Below are 21,247 nucleotides of genomic sequence, written 5' to 3'. Positions count from 1 at the left end.
GCAACTTATTCCAATATCTGGCAACATAAAAACTAAAAGAAAAAAAAAATCCCACACTGATATAAAGTGAGAAACAATATCTCGTGCATGGTGGGTGGTGAATGTGTTCTGGATAAGCTGTTAAGAAATATTTTAAAAAGTCTAATTATATACAGCATGTATCACAAAAAGGCTGAGAAATACGAACCAGATTGAGGCAGAATTAAGTGGACTGTAACACTGGTGTTCTCTTTTAACTTCTGGCCTAACGTCCATGAGAGTAAATCCCAGAACCAGTAAACAGTGAGTGCTCTTTCTAGGCCTGACCACACAGAATGGCAGGTCACAAAGGGGCACAGGGCTAATGTGGCAGTTCATGGGACACCCCAGTCCTCCTCCTCCTCCCCCCTGCTGTCACACACACATACTAATAAGCTCACATGACTCTGTGCCACACTGACACGATTCTGCGAGCGGCGGACGGTCAAAATGAAGGTTCAGCATCTCATTAGCACCATATTGAGAGAGACAGAGGGAGGGACGGGGCAGGGAGAGAGAAGGAGGGGGATTCTTCCAGCTGTTTTTCCCTCTAATAGCAGAGTGGAGACAAACTGAGCGGGGGACAGTCAGAGAAGAGCTGGTGAGTTAAAGAAGCAGAGGATGGGGTTAAAGTAGAGAACAGAAGAGAAAGAGGAAGAAGAGTTCACCCTGGTATGACAGTGAACTAGAACAACACAGCTGACGGGGGAGGAGAGCGAGCAAGGTGAGTTTCTTCCTCCCTCTTTGTTTGCCCTGCAGCCAATTAGCAGCGGAGTGATTACCATGCAAATGTTCTGGTTTGTTTATTATGTTTTTTTTGTTTTTTTTTCTTTCTGTTTGCTTTGCATGCTTTGTCTCTGCGTCTCACGCCCACTTTCAGATCAACAACGTGTGTGTGTAACTTTAACTGCCAGGGGAAAATTGGGTCAGAGAGAGGGAGAGGAGCATGTGTTAGAGGAGGAGAGGCACACAGGGAGAGAGGGAGAGAGAGGGGGAGACGGACAGAGAAATGGAGAGAAATCCTCAGCGAGCCCTTGAACTACAGTAACAAGTGGTCACTTGAGTAATCACTGGTGATTCAGAGAGAAATGTAAGTGCTGGTTTCTCCCAGGCATGACTGCTCTTCTGCCACTTTTTTGCTTCTTTACTGGCTTATATATATATATATTTGATTCATTTATTTATTTTTGCATTACTATCCTTTGATATGAATGCTTCTGTGAGAGGACGGGTGTCATTACAAAACTCTTCCTTTCCTCTGCATGTGCAGGATCATAATCAGACCCAGTAACCGTGCCATGTTGATTAAACAACATAAAACACAGGGAAAGAAAAGTCCTCTATGAGCCTGACTCTCTGTCATGCTCAGTCTTGTGATGAGGTGTGGTTAGTCATTTTCACATTAGTCAGCCAGCAATGTGTCAACATGTTACCCAGACAGAAATAGGCCTTAATGTGACTGCCTCTTTTGCATGTTTGTGCATGCATCTCAAGTCTTTTTAGCCAATCTGCCCTCTAAAGCTTGGCTCTAAATGCTGTCCAAAAATGTCTCCTCATTCCTTTTAAATCCTGCATTCCAGTCCGTTTGCCAAATAAGAAATCTGCCCCTGTCGCTCTCCTGCGGTCGTGATCTCCGAGTCGAATTGCTGGCGGAGTCAGAGTGGAAGACAGTTGGTTTCTAATAGGCCTTGTATTAGTCAGAGCAAAGGGAAAGATGACCTTTCTCTTGCTGTTTATTTTGGGAAGGCAACAGGAAGAATGCCGGAGCAGCTGTTCTATTCCTGCTGGCAGATCCCACCCCTGTGAATTCCAGTCTGCCACTGCAACGACACTCCCCGTACTCACGCAGGGGGGGTTTGGATGTATCCAAGCACTGTACAGTGTAAATAACACCTCGTCGGGATCGTCCAAGTTGTTATGGCAATAAGCTGAGCAACACACACACGCTCTGCAAGGCTTCAGCCGCCAATTATCCCCTATCAGAGATGAATCCAGTACAAGAGGAGCGGATGTGCTTCTGAGAGAGTCATCTGCAGTGTGTAGACGTCCAACCTGTTGCATGCTAATCAGAGTCACCTGTCTGCCAGTAAAAACAGCCTTTCCACGCAACCAGTCTAGCAACTTGCTTGTGTAACAGCTATCTCTTGCTTTCTGAAACAGAAACGTTCCCAATAATGGCGAGTCTTCCAAAAGAGCCGCCCGAGGATTCAAAGAAACAGAGCTTCTGGATGGTGAGGATTATATTTATGGTCACACCAAAGGACCAACTACTTAATTCAAGCCAGTGCTCTTTTGTGTTTGTGAGTTAACAACTGAGGCCTGTTATTCTCACACATCATCACCATCTTTTCCTCCTCCCAGCCGGGGAATTATGTGCGTACAGTGCACCGGACTGATCAGTCCTTCCAGGCCTGCAATGACATCGTGGCCTGCTTCATGGAGAGGGCAAAGGTGGAGAAACAGTACGCCCAGCAGCTCAGCCAGTGGAGCAGCAAGTGGAAGTCCATAGTGGATTCTAGTAAGTATGAGAAGCTGTGTGACGACGGGGAGGCTCGGTGGCCTAGAAACAGAAAACATGCAAACGCAGGACTTTTTGATTTTCATGTCGGCTCTCATCAAGTTGCAATTACAGCTTGATTGTTATTAAACCGCCACATCTGTGCTTGTTTGAAACTTTCCAAAACACACTTGGAGGTAATTATTTCTCTATTGGTTCCATGACTCACGCTGTGTTTTTGTTTCCTCCATCCCCAGGGCCACTTTACGGCTCCCTCATGAGGGCGTGGCAGTGTTTCTTCACCTCCACGGAGCGCCTGTCCGCCCTCCACTCCTCCATCTCCCAGTCACTCGTCGCAGAGGAAGGGGACCGGGTGAAGACCTGGCAGAAGGAGACCTTTCCGAAGAAAATCTTCTGCGGGTTCAGAGAGAGCTATGACAACAACACAAGTTTCTCACGTGCGCAGAAACCCTGGTCCAAAAAGCTGGTGAAGGTCAGAGCACACTTGTCAGTTAGATTGTGTGTATGTATGTGTGTGTGTACATACCAGTAATAGACCATATTCACACGGCGGCCATTTTCCTGTGACGTCACACTCAGGATGGGTAACTCAAATGCTGTACAAACCTATGAAATCTTACAAATTGTTAGCACTGCACCACTTCCTGATTGAGCAGCAACTGAAAAGGCAATGGACAGTGAAAATGAACGTAAGGCTGTATTTCAAGGTAAAACAGCACATTTAAGATCTCCTCAGCGACCGTTAGACAACAGCTAACGTTAGCATTCAGCCACTTACTAGCTAACATCACTGTTTGATACCGTTACAGGATACGATAGGCATGCGGCAAAGATTAACTCTGAAATATCCACTCACATCTTAGACACATTTATTTAAGCCTGTAAATAAAACACACTGGATGTAATCAAACATCAAATGTTAGCTAGGAAGTGGTTGAATGCTAACATGGCTGATGGGTTACCAAATATGTTGTTTTACCTTGAAATATGGCCACATGTCTGTCCGGATTTCGCTTTTCACTGTCTTTTCAGATGCAGATCTATTGGGAAGTGGTGAAATGATAATGGTTTGTCAGATTTCCCATGTTTGGAACCTGAAACACAGCAGTACAACCTCTGAGCCGCCCACCCTGAGCATGACGTCAAAGCAAAATGGCCGCAACACATGGTGACAAATAAGAGAGGAGGTTTGCCTCTCGGGTGTTCAGCCCGTCTTGTGAAACATTTTGTTAACAGACGTATGAACCCAATGTTACGCTTACACTCTATATGTTACACCCCTACTGTAGCATGTTTCTACTATTTAATGCACTACATGAATGAAATTGAATAGAAATGAATGTGAAATTTAAAAAGCATATTTCGTCTCAACCCCTTGTCTCGCATGGTTTATATATTTTGGGTTTCAGTTAGTCAGAGCAATGTGGTGCAAAAGGTACAAAAGAAAGTCATGCTGAAAGTCAGGAAAACAGAAATGTTAATGTGTGACCTTTAGTGGTGCTGGTTGGTATAGTTTTTTTTTAAACTTTGCCAGGCTCAACTCAGCCAGCCCCTCCCCGGCCATAGCCCTTTATTTACCATACAAATGAGTGGTATCAATCCTCTCATCTAACTCTCGGAAATGATTTCTTTAACTAAATAAAATGTATGTGTGTGAATGTGTCTTCAACAGCTGGAGAAGGCCCGAGTTGCTTATCACAAGTCCTGTCAGAGGGAGCAAGCAGCCCTCGATAAAGAGAAACAAGCGAACGAAAACACTGAGATGAGTCCAGAGAAGAAGCAGAAATTCACAGATGCCAAAGAGAGGGCCACAGAGGAGAAAGAGAAGGTGAGGAGGGATGTTGACACACTGCACCACTTGACTCTCAACTGAATAAGGGATTCATTCGCAGCACATTTAAAATTCCTCCTTCATGACATACCAAAGAGTTAAACATGTTGCATTCCTATAAAGATTTGTTGGCCTGCTGCATGTGGACTTATCAGCTCTAAACACAAGCTCCAGGCTTTAATCTCTTCTCCAAGTGTTTCCCTTGTATGGAGATGTGTTATTGTTACTCTGCTCAGTGTTTATGGAGCCCAGCATGGGAACAGTCAAGAGCGCCCGATGATTTATACATTCGAGATCGTCCTCCATTAAAGAAACACATTAGATGTTCTCTCTGAGGGAGCCTATCCCAACTTTTCATCATAAAACCTGTCCTTGTGAGCTGCCTGCAGCACAGAGAGCACTACGAGAAAGTGCTGGAGGATGTGACGTCCTACACGCCTCGCTACATGGAGGAGATGGAGGCCATTTTTGAGAAGTCGCAGGAGGAGGAGAGGAAGAGGATCAGCTTCCTGAAGCAGGCCTTCCTCTCCATCCACAGGCATCTTGACGTCACCAACAATGAGAGGTGAGCATCCATGACTTGGTGTGAGTATAGTGTGTGTGGCTCTTGGGTTAATGCAGAGCAAGCACATTTATCGTGTCCTGTGTCCTTGTGTCAGTGTGAAGGCAGTGTACAGTGAGCTCCACCACACTCTGATGTCCATCTGTGATCAAGATGATCTCAAATGGTGGAAGAACAACAACGGTCCTGGCATGCCCACCGACTGGCCAAAGATTGAGGTTTGTTGCAACAACCCAGCTGCTTTAATCTGCGTTCAAATAACACGAGTACAGTACACAACAGTTCATACGCTTAAGTCCATTTTTGCGTTCAGGTGATACCTTCCCGGTGATTTTTGGGAATAACGGATGCATCCAAATACCACACATTAAAATGCCAGGTGATGTAGTATAAAGAGCGAGTAAGTCAAACTAGGGCAGAGGCTGAGGTTGATGAAGGGGTCAAACAAATACAGGCCTTTCACTCAGGAGACCGATGACTGAAGCTCCTCTCTCCAAAAGAAAACACTGCTCCTGAAACGCCTCGTCAGTAGTCCTGCCTTTAATTCCGTTACTTCATGACATCACACTACGTCACCATGCCACACATTTGCAGCATTTATGCCTCGCAGCTAGTTTGGCAAATAAGAATGAATTCCCCACAGCTGCTCTGTTGTTGTTAGGGGTGCTGGCTCAGGCGTGTGTGAGCTGACCAATCAGAGGAGACTGGGTATTCAGGAGGGGGCTTAAAGAGACGGGAGCTAAAACAGAGCGTTTCAGACAGGGGGAATAAAGTGCTGCAGCACTGGACAGAATGAGAAAACTGATAATAAGATTATAAACCTGAAAATGAGCACAATATGATCTTAAACATTGTTTCAAACCGTATAAATAAGAATTTTTCCATCGGAAGTGAACATTTTGGAGATGTAAGAAGTGTTTTTACAATTCTCACCAACATTTGTACATCAATCACTCAACCCCAAAATAACCTCAAGTTGTATGAATATTTGCACATTCTTGTTATACACTTAATATTGCTGTTTTCCTTGATTGAAATGTTGAATTTCAAAACCCAAACTTGTATCTCTCACATCTAGGAATGGGTCCCACCAGTGAAAAAGCTAAACAGAAAAAAGAGAGACCAGAAAAGAAAAGGGAGCCAACCGTAAGTTATCCACTGTAGTTATTTCAGTGTATTTTGACTCATTTAAATGAACAATGTACATTTTATTCCAAGTCATTTGTGTGTTTTCTGACTGTTTAAAAGTCCATTTTCTTCTCCTGTTAGTGTGATGATCGGGGGTGTGAAGGTGCGAGCTCTGTACGACTATGTGGGAGAGGAGGGTGATGAGCTGTCCTTTAAAGCAGGTGACACATTAAGTGTGATGTGACGTCACTCAGACGCTTTTAGACAGTGTTGTTATTCTCAGTGTTAATGCTTCAATAGGCAAGACTTTTGTACAAAATTACAATCACTGTAGCAGTGTAAATCTGAATAGGAAGACAGACATGCATCCCATCTGTCTGAAATGATGACAGACAGGCCTGTAAATATAAGTGTGCAGTTTACATTACATGATTTCTGGGTATTGAAGTTCAAAATCTAATGGCTTTTTTCACCTCATCATCGAGACTGGTCCCAGAATCAATCATGTCTTCATTAAATACTTTGATGTAAACTAAAAATGATTATTCTGCATATCAAGAAACACATAATTGACTCTTTATTGAAACAAAACATTTTTGACACCATTATTTTGTCCCTTTTAATTCCAGGTGAAGTGTTCAAGAAGGTGGAGGAGGAGGACGACCAGGGTTGGTGTCGAGGAGTCCTGAGCGGAGGAAAGGAGGGCTTCTACCCAGCTAACTACGTTGAAGTTGTTGAAGCTGTCTAATATACTGTGTATTTCTCACAAGAAGTTAGAATTCAAATATTTTTGAAAATAACAATTATTATTATATGTTGCCACACTGATCTTGAGTTAATGTCAGATATAATCTGTTCCCAGCCATTTGTGAAATGTAAAATTGTTAAGGCCTTAATATTCTAACCCACGTGGTTTGAGTGCTTCTGCAGTATGAATTAACTTATCAAAGACTAGATTGTACTGTTTGTGCAGGAGCTATATGTGTGTATGTGTGAGTGTGTGTGTGCGATGCACCCATGTGTGCACGTTAAGATGAAACAAAAGAGAACAAGAGAAGATATTTATTTACTGCCATCATGTCTGAGTCATTAGGTCGCTGTAATAAAGATAGCTGATAGTGATACATGAGGTTTACCCGGGCACAGGTTTACAATGATGTGTGCACACAAGGTTAATGTTTACTTAAAAAGTATTATATAGAAGCACACAGAAGTTACTTTGACTGAGGGAATGGATTTTCAAAATAAAAGTGAAATTGTTTCGCCTGTTATCTGTCTTCTTGACGTTTTCAAATTTTCAGAGGATGACTCCCTCAGACTTTTCCTCTAGCGCCACCACAAGGCTGACTTTTTTGGGGTTTTTTGTGGAATGTGTTTACAATTATTGATTGGATTGCCATACAATTTGGTAAATATTTCTATGGTCCCCTGAGGATGAAACTTAATGAATCTGAAGTAAGTGCCTAAGTACAGTCTTGTTATCAACCGACACAAAAGTCCAAAGAACAATTTATAAACTGACAGGTGTGTTTATGTTTAATCCCATGTGTGGATTTTTTCACATTTCTTAAAATGAATTTAAAATATGTAGATTTTATTCAATCGTTTTTTGTTTTTACTTAATTTTACAACAAATTCATTGCCCATGTAGGTACATTTAATTAGACAAATCTGATATAAGCCAAGTGAAATACTTGTTTCACTTGGCATATTATGCTCTTTAGTTTAGGTGTTTACAGTTTTTCTTCTTACACTTAAGTCCTCCTGTACACATAAGTCTTGTAGATTGGGATCAGCATTTTAAAACAAAGTATAGCCATTTGGATTTCCTTTGAAAGACTTTGAAAGACTTTACGCCCATTAATCATATTGACCTTTGACACTGTACCGCCCTGTCCCTATTCTTCCTCCCATTTAATTTACATTCATGAAATGCTTAACTAGAGTTAGGCAATATGCCATAAATACGTGACTACTACCCAACCGGGCTGCTTTGTGCTAACTATAGTGTCAGGGAAGACTCTTGAGGAAAGAAACCTGTTGGACAACATGTCTGAGAAAGACATAGTGAATGACAACACGTCACAGTAGCGATAGCAGTTGAGACCTGGGAGGATTTCGTGTTTATGGTTGTAGTGTGCGGTCAGCAGTCAAAGGAACTCTCCACGTGTAAGTATGCCTTAGATATGTTTATTTTTTAAAGGGTTTTATTCAGTTTCAATTGCAGATACAATAGATACATGTTCGTTTTGTTGTCTGGATTGAGTTTCTTTCATTGGAAGGCTTCTTAAAGGTGTGTCAGCAACTTAAAAAACAGAATGTCACATGTTCCCCTGAGATGATTAGAGTGTAATTACTTTAGTTTTGGGTGTAATCACATGTGTTGTCTTAAAGAGGTCGATGTACTAAAGTCCTCTCTCTCACAGGCAGGTAGGCTCACGATGGAATTTGCTTGTGGGTTTGTTTATGTGCCGCCATCGGTGAGTCAGAAGGACGGCCAGCGATCCAGTGCCAATGTCGTCAAACGCTCAGGTGGGATTTCTTTTCAAACACCCACATGCAAGACATCCAGGAAGAAAATCAACACTTATAATACTTGTTTAAAAGACAGATGCCATATTATGGGGTTCGCTTTGCTGTTTAGCTGTAGTTTTCTCAGTTCCACTGCCAGACAAAGATTTTTTCAGTCCTACCTCAGTGGAGTTTGACACCTGAAATAATATTTAAAATTTCAAACATCAGCAGGAAACATCAGATTTTTGAGTCAGATTCAAAAGGCGTCTTTGTTGACTCACCCGTCTGAGAAAATCCACCCAAAACACACAAAGCTTTAACTGTGCTGTTTCTGTCACTCACACCTCACCTGCTGTCAGGGTCCATTCTCTGGAGGGAATCAAAGGGAACTCTGGGAAATGTAGGAAGTCATTATTTAAGAGAAAGATTAAGAAAGTGAATTCCAATTAATTACAGCACGACTGCTATAAATATCAAAGACTGATGATAAGCAACTGTAGAAGTATCCGCAGGTGGGTTTTTTCCTTTCTGGGTGACTGGTTGGTTAAGTACCATTATGTGTTATGCAATCAGTGACACACACAACCTCTCCTGTCTATCTTGAAGGGAAAAATTCCCTTCAGATACTTTGCTTTGCTCAGTAAAAGCCATCTGCAACCTGAGTCACATTTTCTTCGCAGCACAAAGGTCGTCGCTGCACCAGTTGTTTTGTCTGTGCTCACATTTCTCTCGCAAGCTCTCAAATTAACAGCCACTGTGTGTTTGTATATATTTTTTTATTTCTATAATATTTAGCTCTTCTCCCTCCTGTGAACCGGGTCCGTCCTCGCATTCCTCCACCTCCTCCTCCCACAAATCCTGCAGAAGCCAAATCACCAAAGTCAATCTCACCTACCCCCAAGATTGTGGAACAGTTGGAAAAGAGCAAGGAGGTGAAGACAGTGGTGAAGCCTGCTTCTTCTATCTTCTATGAGAACGCAGCATTTCACAAGAAAGCAGGGGCTGCTACTCCAATCAGTTGGCCTGTAACTCTTCAGCAGACAGCACCTCCTCGAAAAACAGGTACTGTAAATGTGTGAACATTAGTGTAAATGTGTGACTGAACAAGTAAAGTGTCTGTGCTTTTATATTATCGTGAATAACTTGGGAGGCAATTGATATCTTAAAGGAGTAATTCACCCCCAAATTCAGCGTTATCTTCTTAGTCACATTCAACAGATGCAGATTGCCAAATGCAACCTATAAAAAACATTTAGGGGGGAAAAAAGAAAAGATTCTGAAGGGTTCAGCCAGTATACACATTTTTTTTTTCTAATTACCTTGAGTGTAATCATGTGGATAGTGCTTGTTCATTTGTCCGAAGATTGAGATGCAGATAATCTCAAAATCTGAACATATTAAATCAAAAATGTTAGCACTGGGAAACTACAAGAAGTTAGGGAGGTAACATTTCCACCTTTACTCTGGATATTGTTTCTCATTCAGCTCAGGGTGGATACCCAGAATCCCCTAACAGTGCTCCGTTCTTTTTTTTAATTGAAAACTGTAAGCTAACATGAGGCTGGGGATTGTTATGGCACTAAAACCAGATGTACTGTGACTGAATGAATGTGACTGTTTGCAAAAACACAGAATTTTAATAAATAAATAGACAAAGAAATTGGGTTACACCGTGGTTTTCAAACTTTGTGCCCAAGGCTGACCAACGGGCAAGCCAAAATCTCAAGAAGCACCAGTATTCATATCCGTACAACATAGCCTCTGTAACAAATGTTATCTAATCACTCTGTACACGTTTATGTTTGTTTCCCTGGAAGGTTTGAAAATGATTTTTTGTATTAGCAAGTGAAGTGTTCACAAAAGTGATATAGTAAATTTAAAGTCCAAAGTGCACTTCTATATCAGTTTGAGTCCAGGAAATGCCCCATCCTTTGCATTCTTTGAAGCTCAATAAACATGTTTGTAATGCTGAACATAAAATCATAAGACTTTTATTAACGTTCTGAAGCAGTCGATAAATTTAAAAAAAGTTTTACAAGTGGTTATAAATGTGTAAATAATATAACATTAAAAGTGTTATTGATGCTACTATTAACACTTATATAATATAACAAATGATATTGTTAATAAGTGACTTATGAAGACATATATGAGCCTTATTATCTATTAACTAATAGTTCTGCTTATTACAAGGACTTACAAGGTATTTAATGTGGTTCTATCAGATGATTGCTGATAACTCATAGTGACCAAATATTGAATTCATGCATGTTTTTTTCATAATTTGGGAGACATAGCTCTCTCAGCCTATAGTTTGGTTGAACTGCAGGAGGAAAATCACTGTGTTTGGTCATCCGCTGCTCTTCTAAAGGTGTTTCATTGATCTGCAGCCTTCGAGATGAAGCTATGAAACATTTAATTGTCTGGGTGAATCAATCCTTTGACACACTGCTCCTCTCTGCTTTCCCCAGCTCTTCTTCCACCACACATGAGACCTGCATCCAACGGTCAGACATTTACCTATGACCTCCCTAAAGATGAGCCTGATTTTAACACTCAACCTGGGGACCCAAACTACTCGTACACCGCACCGGAGGGCACGGGGGTCCAGGTGAAGCTGCCTGCTGATAATAGTGGTGTGACGACCCAGACAATAGGTAAACGGATGACAGTTTTTTCTGTTTTTTGGTCATGATATGCTGCATTTTCCTTTTCTTTTTAGATCATCCCAGTTTATTCTGTTCTGCTCTCAAACCTCAGCTCCACCTCTTCCTCCAAGACCTTCCTTCATGAAGTCAATGCCAGATTACTTGATTCTGTTACCCTCATCCCCACCATCTCCTTCATCTCAGAAAACAAATTCAGACCCGTCACAAGTACCATCACCTACTGGTAAACGTAACTCTAACAATCTCTGTTGTGCTTTCGAAAGAATAAACGCTCTTTAATCCACTGCTCTTGTTGTTCCCGGCCCAGGATCAGCAGATAAGGGGCTTCTGCCGGGGAATCCTAATGTGGTCCTTGTCAGTTTAGGAAAATTACTCTCAGAGGAAAGAGGTCAGTAAACTTTTATCATCACCATAAAACCTTCACGATCGGCTGTCTGGTTTTATCTCCCGTCTTATTAGCTCTTAATGACGCTTACATTTGCATGTTTCCAGTGCAGACCATACAAGGAGAACCCTTCTTCTGCTTCCAGTGTGGCGCTGTGCTGGACTCCTCCTATGACAATGAGGTAATTACACACTGTTATTTAATCTGAGCTTTATTCTGAAATGGATAAGTTGTAACACAATTAGGAATCATTGATTTCAAATGTGAATAATAGCTGTAAATCTCCTTGTAATCACTACTGGGAAACACAGAGCATGACAAACTCTTATAGGCAGTCAAGCATGAGTATTATTGATCGGAGCATAATGAAAGAATGGATAACTGTGATTGGCTGGTTCTCTCCTCCTGCAGGTGAAAGTGTGTTACTTCTGTCAGTCCTTGGAGTCGACCAGCTCTCCCAGTACACCACAGTGTCCCCTGTCTGGCTACCAGGATGGCCTCTTTGTGCTGCCTCCTGGTGAAAAACCCCCATGTGCTGCCGACGCTCTGCTGCTCTTCTGCATCGACATCTCAGGCTCCATGAGCATGACCTCCCAGGTGAAGACCACAAGACTGACGCCGATCTGTTTACTATTTGTGACCGTTCACAAATCTGAGCTGCAGTGTTTCAAATGTTCAATCTCTGTTGTTTCAAGGTGTCAGAGGGAGAGCATGTGGTCCACAGATCACGTCTACAAGTGAGTTTTTCTAATTTTTTTCAAGTGTGCTTTTAACTTAAAGGAGAAGTTCACCCAAAAATGAAAATTCAGTCATTATCTACTCACTCCCATGTCGATGGAAAGTCAGGTGAAGTTTAGTTCTCCAACTAACGTTATCATCTGACCTGATCTACAAAATAAAAGATTTGATCTTTGTGTTACATGTACAACAAAGAGTATCATAACAATAGCAGCTGTTTAAAGATGCTGTCAAGATGCTTTTGGTGATAAAAAAAATCATTGTATTCAAAACAGTTTGTCAAGGAAGCCGTGTTACAGTGTGTTCAGAGACTGAGTGAGCAGCAACCTGATGTACAAGTGGGACTTATCACCTTCCACCATCAGGTATACACCCGATCGCCAGACGCTTGATCTAAAAATAACTGTCCTGTGTGTATATTTGACATTTTGTAGTTTTTTGATTCTGTCTTTTAAGTTTGTGTCTGACTCATATTCTTTTTGTTTTTAATTTTCTCGCAGAAATGTGAGCGCAGAATGCAAGTTATCACTGTTGCTTTTTTTCATCCTGCAATGTTTGTTTTGCCAGGTGACAATGCATGGACATGACAATTTCCCGTCACGTTTCCTGTGCGGTGCTGAGTTGTCTGACGTCAACTATCTGAAAGAGGCTGCGGCCAGTTTCCCCAGTCCGCCTCCGCTGTCACAGACCAAGGACTACTTACAGAGACAAGTTCGAGGGTCAGTGAAAAAGCAGTGATTGATGAAAAGTTTATCTTTTTTGTCTCTCAGGAAATGGTAGTAACATTACCTTTTCCTCTTGCTGAAAGATTATCTGAATCTGGGACCACTGCTCTTGGTCCAGCTGCTCTCCTGGCGATTGCAACGGCCTCCAGACAGCCAGGCTCCAAGGTAGGTTTGGTCTTATACAGGCAGTTTTATTTAGAAGACCATAGCTGTGTATTTATGTTTCAGCCCACTTACAGTTCACATACACTGCATTACACACATGGCATGTAGAAAAATCCACTGTTCTGCGTATTTGCATAAATTCAGCACATGAATGTGTTTGTGACAGACGTGTTGATCCATAAACAAATAATGTCAACCGAAAAGGAAACAGGAATCCCACACAGTGACGGGCGCTTGTACTATTTGAATATGAATTTCTGTTTGTTGACCTTAGTCAGCATTTCTGGCTACTGCTCTGTTAACACAGGGACATTTTATGTTTCCTGCATCTGTCTGTATTAATTTCAACATTTTTGGGGCGGTCAGAGTCTGCGCTTTTTACTGGATGAGCCATGGACGTGGGTAGCACGGGTGCTGAGGAGGCTGCAGCACCCCCTCAAACAAGGAGCATGAGAATATAAACAGGAGCGTCCACATGACATAAACACTTTCTTTGATCATGAAACCTAATGTTACTCTACAATTCTGTGGTTTGCACAGCAGCATGGACTCTCTGTTAACAGTGACAAACAAGTAGATCTACATACACGCTCGTCTCCTCTATTCAAGCATCTGTATCCTCACTGCGCTGCATTGTTATGCAAAATATGAGGCTGTTTATCCCGGGTATTAACATGCGTGTTTGGTGATTGGATGACCAGTGGAGAGCTCTAAGTAAGTCAGTTCACATGTGGCATGATGTGTGTTTCAACATCCATCTCAAGTGATCATTTGTGATCTCAAATAAATATAAACATCACTGGCACAAAAGAACATGATGTTTTCTACACAAATAAAGAAATAACTTAATGTATAACATTAGCCAAATTAACAAGAAGGTCCAAATAATTCAGAATATGTGATAGACAGCGTTTCATAAAGTTAATAAAGCTACTCCTAACTCAAAAATTCACACAATTGAGCGATTTTATAAGGGAGTCTGGGGAATTTCTGTTGTTGACTGTAGTTGACGGCTGCTTTGATGTGTAGTATGTTGGTGTTCAAGTCTCTCTCGGCTGTACTGCAAAACATTCTCAAATGGTAGTTAATAACGATTACATAAGTTGTCCCGTCCATTCAAATTAAATTGACCTCTCAGTGTCTCAACGTCCCTGGGATGAGCTCTGATGTAATGATTATATGATTTGTAATAAATGGTCATCAGAAATGCCAAAACAAACTTCAATCAATCACATCACCTATGTCAATTTTCTATTTTTCTAAAATCAATACATTCCTGATCTGCTATCCCTGCTGATCTCGAAGGTGATTATCTGTACAGATGGGAAGGCCAACACAGAGTTGGGGAACCTGGAGGAGGAGGACATTGATGCTCGCACCCTCCTCTCATCCACCATCTTCTACCAGGAGCTGGGAGAGTATGCAGCCAATCAGGGGTTGGTCCGCATCTCCTCGTCAGTGTCAAGAATGAAACGAGCATTAAATTATTGTATCACTGAATAGAAAATTAACATACATTTACATAGCTGAAGCACTTTGGCTCCACTTACATAAGTAACTGTAAGACTAGTGCTAATATTAGTGCTAATAAGGGGTCATAAAGGTGTGGGTTGTGTGCTGGGCTGTAATGAAATTCATACTGAAATGTGCTTCTTTCATTAGTGTGACGGTGTCTGTGCTGTCAATAGAAGGAACAGACTGCAGAATGGACGAGCTGGGAAGACTCGCTGATCGCACTGGGGGGAAAGTGAGACACGATTTGAAATTGTTTCCGCGACTGTCAGATTTGTACTCTGAGTGCCAGTAATTTTATTATCTCTACTCAGTTCTCGTTGTCTGTGTCTCCTAGGTGGTAATAGCAAGTCCCAAAAGGTTGCACCCGGAGTTTGAACAGATCATTGAGCACAGGACCATCGCTACACATTGTACCGTCACAGTACTGCTGCCCAAATCACTGTGAGAGCTGTGCTTTGTATAACCTCACATGTTTCTAAATTGTTTTCATCTAGTTGGCACGCATTGATTTATGTTTGGTCATTTGGTCCAGGGGTATGAGAGGAGAGAGGGAGGCAGGACACAAAGTGATCAGAGAGGTGGGGAACGTGGACCCAAACACAGAGATCACCTTCCAGTTTGGAACCAATGATCAGGACGCAGGAGGTGAGGGAAACTGAAATGCCACCATTGACAGACTGACTGTGTAATTAACATGTGTGGCTGGACTCTCCCTCGACATCAGCTACACTGAGGAACCATCTGAAGGCTAACCAAAAGAAACACTAGCTTTCCCAGAAATCTGTTTTACCCTGCCAGTTTCATTTGTATTGTACTGCAACAAGTGCTGCTGCCTGAATACCACAGTTGGTGCTGCGATGTGTGCTGCCAGGTGTTGCTGAACATTGCAAAATGATGATTTATGTTGCCAACAAACAAGAAAACTTGAAGTCTCAATCTGAGATTTATCGGAGTCCTAACAACAAGAGCAAACATTCTCTCTGGATTGAGGAAAATGCAAAAAATAGAAAAGAAAGTTGCAGTGCAACAACAGAAGTCCTGATGAAACCTGGTAGATATTGCCTGCTGAACATCAGCATGTTAGCATCATTGTTGTGCGCATTATAGCATTTGGCTAAAAGTGCCACTCTAAGTACAGCCCATCGATGTTTGGTACAGCCTCACAGAGATGCTAGCATTACGTTTGACTCTTACTCATAATTCAGTACAAACAAACACAGTTTAGCTTTTATACTGGGCTATGGCATATGGACTTAAAGGATAAGTTCACCCAAATATAAAAACTGACCTTCGATACACCCCTCTGCCGATGGAAATTTAGTTGACGTTTTGGAGTACACAAAACATTTCTGGAGCTTCACAGCAAAACAGCGTTGCTGCACTCTCCTAAACAACTGAAGTAGATGGGAGCTTGTTTTAAAAAATTTTTTTAAAGAAAAGAAAAGAAAAAAACACGAAGTTACTCTATACTGCTTGTCTGGGGTAATCCCCGGACGACCTGAGATCTCAAACTGATTTGAAAAAACGTTATCTACACTGTTGACACATGGTCGAGCTCAAGATACACTTCAGATGGGGTGCGCGCTAATGCTTTTAGCTTAGCAGCTAAAGTGAAGATTTCCCCTTTAAAATGGGTGTAAATAACGGCTTTTCAAATCAATTTGGGATCTCAGGGCTTCTGCAGACTTGGATTATGCCGGACAAGCTGTATGGAGACATTTTATATTTTTCAGTTTTGCTCTGGAACTCCAGAAATGTTTTGTGGACTATGAACCTGACTGCATTTTCAGTTTCGGGTGAACTTATCCTTTAACAGACAAATGAATTCGGCAGCAGTTCAACCTGAACTTCAGATCACTGAACATTTGTGGAGTAGCCTCTATTCTAAATGGAGTGCATTAGGCCAGTCGGACGAGACATACAAGCCACAGCGTCGTTTGATTCATTCGACCAATACAGCACTTATGCTGATTCTTATTTGTCCATCTAAATCCATAAAACATATTTAGCTTGTCAAAAAGCATCATATTCTTTCTCTGTGCTGCGTAAACACTCATCGATTATCTTTGTGTTTGTGTTGCTTCCTCTCAGTGTCAGCGCCGACCTCTGGCAGTCGTGTGTCCATCCAGCTGCAGGCCAGGTACAGGCCGAGGAACGGACAAACGATGCTCAGAGTGATCACTGCAGACCGAGATGTTACTGATGACAGGTGATAGAGATGTTAATATAATCACAGTGTTTTGAGATTGCCTTTCTCACACATATACACACACACCAATGCTGTGCTGAGCTGTTTGCTTGCTTGTAAGCTTAAATAAGTCATTATCTTGTGACATCTTTAATCAACGAGGTGTTCTCACCCAGAGGACAGCAGATGATTAGACATATTATTTTATACCAATCTTAGCGAACCTTTAGGCGAAGCAGGTGTTTTGAAGCTCCAAGGAGACCGGCTGTTGCCGAGATACCGGAGCCTTCGCATCATGTAGAAATGATTGCACGATGTAAATTGCATTTCTCATCCATTCGAACATTCAGTCACACAGTAAATGAACCTCTCATCTCAGTCTGTCTGCTTCATATACTGCATGAAGGTCGTGCAATTCATTGTCTGAGCAGCTCAAAGTGGCCCCTGTGTGCGTGCGCGTTTGCACAGCGGTACAATGGCGAGGCTGAAGCTGTAAATGTTGAGAAGCACTCTTATGATAAAAGTTTATCCCCCCCCCCCTCCCTTCACAGCTCGACGGCCCTGTCCTCTCTGTCTCTGGCCATCATTCAGCTCAACTCATCACAGGCCAGCGCCGCTCTGGCTGTGAGGGGCCGCTTCCTCGACGCCAGGAGGGAAGGAGAGCTGCAGAGGAAGCTGATCGAGAGAGCAATGTGAGTTAACGTCTGACAGACGGTGCTGTGTGGGCAACATGTATGCTGAAGTCTGACAAATGGATTTAATAAGGGGTGATTCTATTAAACTTTGAATGCTTGGAAAAAAGACAAAAGACAGGAACAATCAGGCCTAAGTCCATTAATTTTGAAGGTTATATTAAAAAGGAGTTACAGAAACAGAAACTAGGAAAAAAACTACGCATACGCAAAAGTATAAAAGTGAGTTCAAGTAAAATGAAAATCAGATGAACTCTGGCATTTCAATGTTCAAGAAAATCAGATTAATCTGATGAACTGCTGATTCTCATTATGCTTTTAATACCATTATTATTTAATCTCAAACTAGTAAACATTTTTTTCTAATTCAATTTTTCATACGTAATCCCAAGGCTTGTTTTTCTATTTCTTTTTATCATCATTTTGAGTTTCAGCTTGTTTTCGAGGTTTTTTTCCCTCCTTGATTTTCAGATAAATGATAGTGGGTGTCTGAACGCACGCTCTTTATTCAATAGCTGCAGGGTATTTCTTAAACTGTTCTGTACAAAGTGAGTGTGTCTCTGTTTGCAGAGAGCATAATCGCAGTGTAGAGGACAAACAGACATACCAGGAATGGGTTAAAACCATGGAGCCAATATACAACAACATACATAACTTCACCAGGGTGAGTTTCTACAGTATTTTTATCAGCTTCGGTGCCTTACATTGGTTTGAAACGCCACAATTAATCTCCTAACTTTTTTTTTTTTATTTCCAGAGAAAATCCGTTGTTTCAGACTCGCAGGTAATTTATGTCACTTCCGAAAAATTGTACTGCTTTGTGCTGGAATACTTTGTCTGTGTAGCTGATCACTCTGCCTTTCTTCTCCTCCCACCAGTCTCTAACAGATGCTGGTGCAGCGTTGCTCTACGCCATGAAGCACAGCAACAGGAAGTCCATCTCGTTGAAGGATAAACATAAACTGTAGCCAGCTGTTCAGCCTCCAACCTTTACCTCATTGGAAGCAACTCGAGTCATGAATGACAAGGATAATTACTGCCGTTCGCCGATGATTTTTTGGCTAAAACACATACTTCACAATGTAAATAATGTATGACAGTCTATCAACATAACACATCTGCGTCATAAAGAAACTCATTTCTAAGAGCAAGACTTTAATTGATGTCTTTCACTGTTACATATCAAAACTGCGGCAGTACAGTGTACATGGGTGTATTTGACACAGTCCCTGTGGCTTTGTGTTTTTGTGCTGACCAAAACACACAAGAAAATCCTGACTCAGAAACGCCATCATGCAGCTAACACCTACATGCTTTTGTGTCAGCAAAACATATCTCACAACATACAGTATGTAAACCTCCATGACAACAGTTAATATAGTTCTGATTAAGATTGTGTCATCGTGTTTTCATGTCACTTGTTGTACCAAAATTGGTGATGAAGCAAAAGTTTCATGCATGATTTTACATACATTATAAACATACACTGTATCAGAAGATGCATCTATACAAACACACATAGCTTGTCATATGAATCATGTATTTCAAAAAGAATAATGTGAAAATACTGCCGGGAGGAAGAAGTGTCAATATCATAGGTGTAGATTCTACATGAAAGTAGCACAGGAATTGTTTTCATATATTGCATTATATACTATTATACTATGAACTGTCACCTGGCGCCTGAATTATATGTTTTCCTTGACATAAATTAAGATATTTCCATTGTAAATTAATACAGAAAATGTCAAAATTGGTGTATAAAAATTCACACCAGACCAGGGCAGGACCCTATGCCCTGAGTCAATAGTATACAGCAGTGACTCCCAAAGTGTGGACCATGGGTACCGCAGGTGAGCCCCGAGAGGTCATTTACAACAAATAAATAAAACGTTTTTGATTTCCTGTTTTGTAATTAGGTTTGAAACTACCATAAAATACTGCCTATTACATATTTACATTTAAAAAAGCAATCAGAGCTGATTATCTTGCCCACATTCACATAAAATTATTATGTTCAAGGAAAAAAAGAAAGAATTATTTAATCATAGTCTCGTGTGTTGATCAGAGTTGTGATTAAAAGTTTTGGTGGACCCCAGAAGATTTTTAAATCGTGCAGCGAAATTCTTAAGTCTTGGATTGGCTGGTATATATATACAGTACAGGGGAATATATGTATAACTTTATGTTTTCTACTTTTTAGGCTTCTTTCAATACTTGAGTACATTCACATCAGATTACTTTTCATATGTGTGGCTTTCACTTTTCCCAAAGTAATATTTTAACACGATATCTTCACTTTTACTCAAGTATGACTTTCTGCTACTGACATTCAAAAGTTGCAAAGGTAGTGAGCGATGGAGTAAATGCAAAAGAAGAACGAACAAACAATAAGCAGGCCTGAGATTGAAGCCAAAGCATAAATAGACATGCGTTTCTCTGGGGCGGCACTCACAACACAAACATGTAACTCTGAGCAGATGTCTGTCGAGCATTCAAATGGACTGTTGTTCAGAGCTGGCAGGTTCCAAGACAGCAGAACATACACGAACCAGACTTCAACCAGGATACGCAGACTGATGCTGAGCAGGTAGAAGCCCACTGCGCCTCTGTCTCTGTGGAGATCAATGACCCCGCCCCTGGAGTCAGTGGGGGCAACCTGAGCCTCCCCCTGGAGCTCCACATCGGTCTTCACCTGCTGAGATCTCCTCTTCTGGGCCAGGGAGCGTAAATGGGAGGTGAATAGCTCCATGAGCAGGACCGAGAGGATGACCAGCACGTAGATGAAGTTCCAGGCCACCATCATAGGTTTGTCAAAGTGTCTGTTGAAACAGGCTTTGGTGCAGATGCTGTCCCTGGTGCTGTTGCAGTTGAAGTCGGCGTCCAGTTTGCTGAAGGGCAGCTCAGCCAGGAAAAGGATCACCAGGCGGATGCACAGGAAGCCAAACCACATGGAGCGGCACTTGTAGGTGGTGGTGGCATCTACCGCCGTCCGAAGGATGGGGATGAGGCCTGTTACTAAGGCTGCCATCGTGACTCCTGGCTCTTACTAGGATCTCAACAGTGGGGAAGTTGGAAAAAAAAGTGATAAGTTTCAACTATAAAAACAGTTTAAACGCAACTTTTTCTTCAGAGTATAAAATTGACAAAATGTCAGACGCACGTTACCCAAAGGGTGAATATCTAAAAGGAAAAAGGTTGCACAAATTTCGACTTTTACAAGTGCGTGTCTAACCAACACAACTGATGCCATCTCTTTCACATATATATCTTTGATATATATATATATATATATATATATATATATATATATATGCCTTTGATTTTTTAAGGAGGCATGAAAGCATTAAGCATGGAAACTATTCATCTAGGCACTCATGTCACAGTAAACGTATGCAGCCCTTTATGTGCATATGAGGCAGTTCTTTATGCATTTCAAGGTAAATGGGAGTGAAGTGCAGCAGATAAGTGAGCTTACCTTTAAGAATTGCAGCTCGCTAATGGAATAGTGCCGCTCTCACTTTGTGTTCAGCCTTTTATGGGTGCAAGATATGTCACCACTATATGTGTTACAGTTTCTCACCACATGATGTGCTGAC

At 41.6% G+C, this 21,247-nt stretch overlaps 3 protein-coding genes across 4 annotated transcripts; 2 read left to right on the top strand and 1 right to left on the bottom strand.

The window, feature by feature from the left end:
• Positions 1 to 585: 585 nt before the first annotated feature.
• Positions 586 to 7,326, top strand: LOC311250428 (protein kinase C and casein kinase substrate in neurons protein 1-like). 2 transcript variants are annotated; one of them, XM_084342107.1, is made up of 10 exons: positions 586 to 742; positions 2,179 to 2,249; positions 2,380 to 2,536; positions 2,773 to 3,008; positions 4,209 to 4,364; positions 4,757 to 4,932; positions 5,027 to 5,147; positions 6,008 to 6,075; positions 6,199 to 6,278; positions 6,687 to 7,326. In XM_084342107.1, exons 2-10 carry the CDS (start codon positions 2,193 to 2,195, stop codon positions 6,803 to 6,805), a joined length of 1,170 nt encoding a protein of 389 aa, XP_084198233.1. In that variant the 5' UTR covers positions 586 to 742; positions 2,179 to 2,192; the 3' UTR covers positions 6,806 to 7,326. The 2 variants fall into 2 exon arrangements, with proteins under 2 accessions (XP_084198233.1, XP_084198232.1); XM_084342106.1 differs by lacking the exon at positions 586 to 742 and adding an exon at positions 949 to 1,108.
• Positions 7,327 to 8,498: 1,172 nt separating this feature from the next.
• LOC311250211 (circularly permutated Ras protein 1-like) lies at positions 8,499 to 19,458 on the top strand (the record flags this gene model as incomplete). Its single annotated transcript, XM_084341787.1, has 20 exons — positions 8,499 to 8,589; positions 9,367 to 9,633; positions 11,043 to 11,228; positions 11,332 to 11,463; positions 11,548 to 11,628; positions 11,733 to 11,806; positions 12,037 to 12,222; positions 12,321 to 12,362; positions 12,639 to 12,728; positions 12,931 to 13,082; positions 13,172 to 13,253; positions 14,559 to 14,689; positions 14,916 to 15,000; positions 15,103 to 15,209; positions 15,301 to 15,413; positions 16,860 to 16,977; positions 17,508 to 17,648; positions 18,219 to 18,312; positions 18,406 to 18,432; positions 18,527 to 19,458. The coding sequence occupies 20 exons, from the start codon at positions 8,499 to 8,501 to the stop codon at positions 18,614 to 18,616; spliced, it is 2,289 nt and encodes a 762-aa protein (XP_084197913.1). The 3' UTR covers positions 18,617 to 19,458.
• gjz1 (gap junction protein zeta 1) lies at positions 19,451 to 20,679 on the bottom strand (the record flags this gene model as incomplete). The annotated part of the gene is made up of 1 exon (XM_084341570.1): positions 19,451 to 20,679. The coding sequence occupies one exon, from the start codon at positions 20,677 to 20,679 to the stop codon at positions 19,981 to 19,983; it is 699 nt and encodes a 232-aa protein (XP_084197696.1). The 3' UTR covers positions 19,451 to 19,980.
• Between the last annotated feature and the right edge of the window lie 568 nt (positions 20,680 to 21,247).

The sequence above is a fragment of the Pagrus pagrus genome (genome assembly GCF_965226575.1).
Source record: "Pagrus pagrus genome assembly, chromosome: 21".
NCBI classification, from domain to species: Eukaryota; Metazoa; Chordata; class Actinopteri; order Spariformes; family Sparidae; genus Pagrus; species Pagrus pagrus.
Note: the sequence above shows the minus strand (reverse complement) of the source record. Positions and strands in the feature narration are given on the sequence as shown.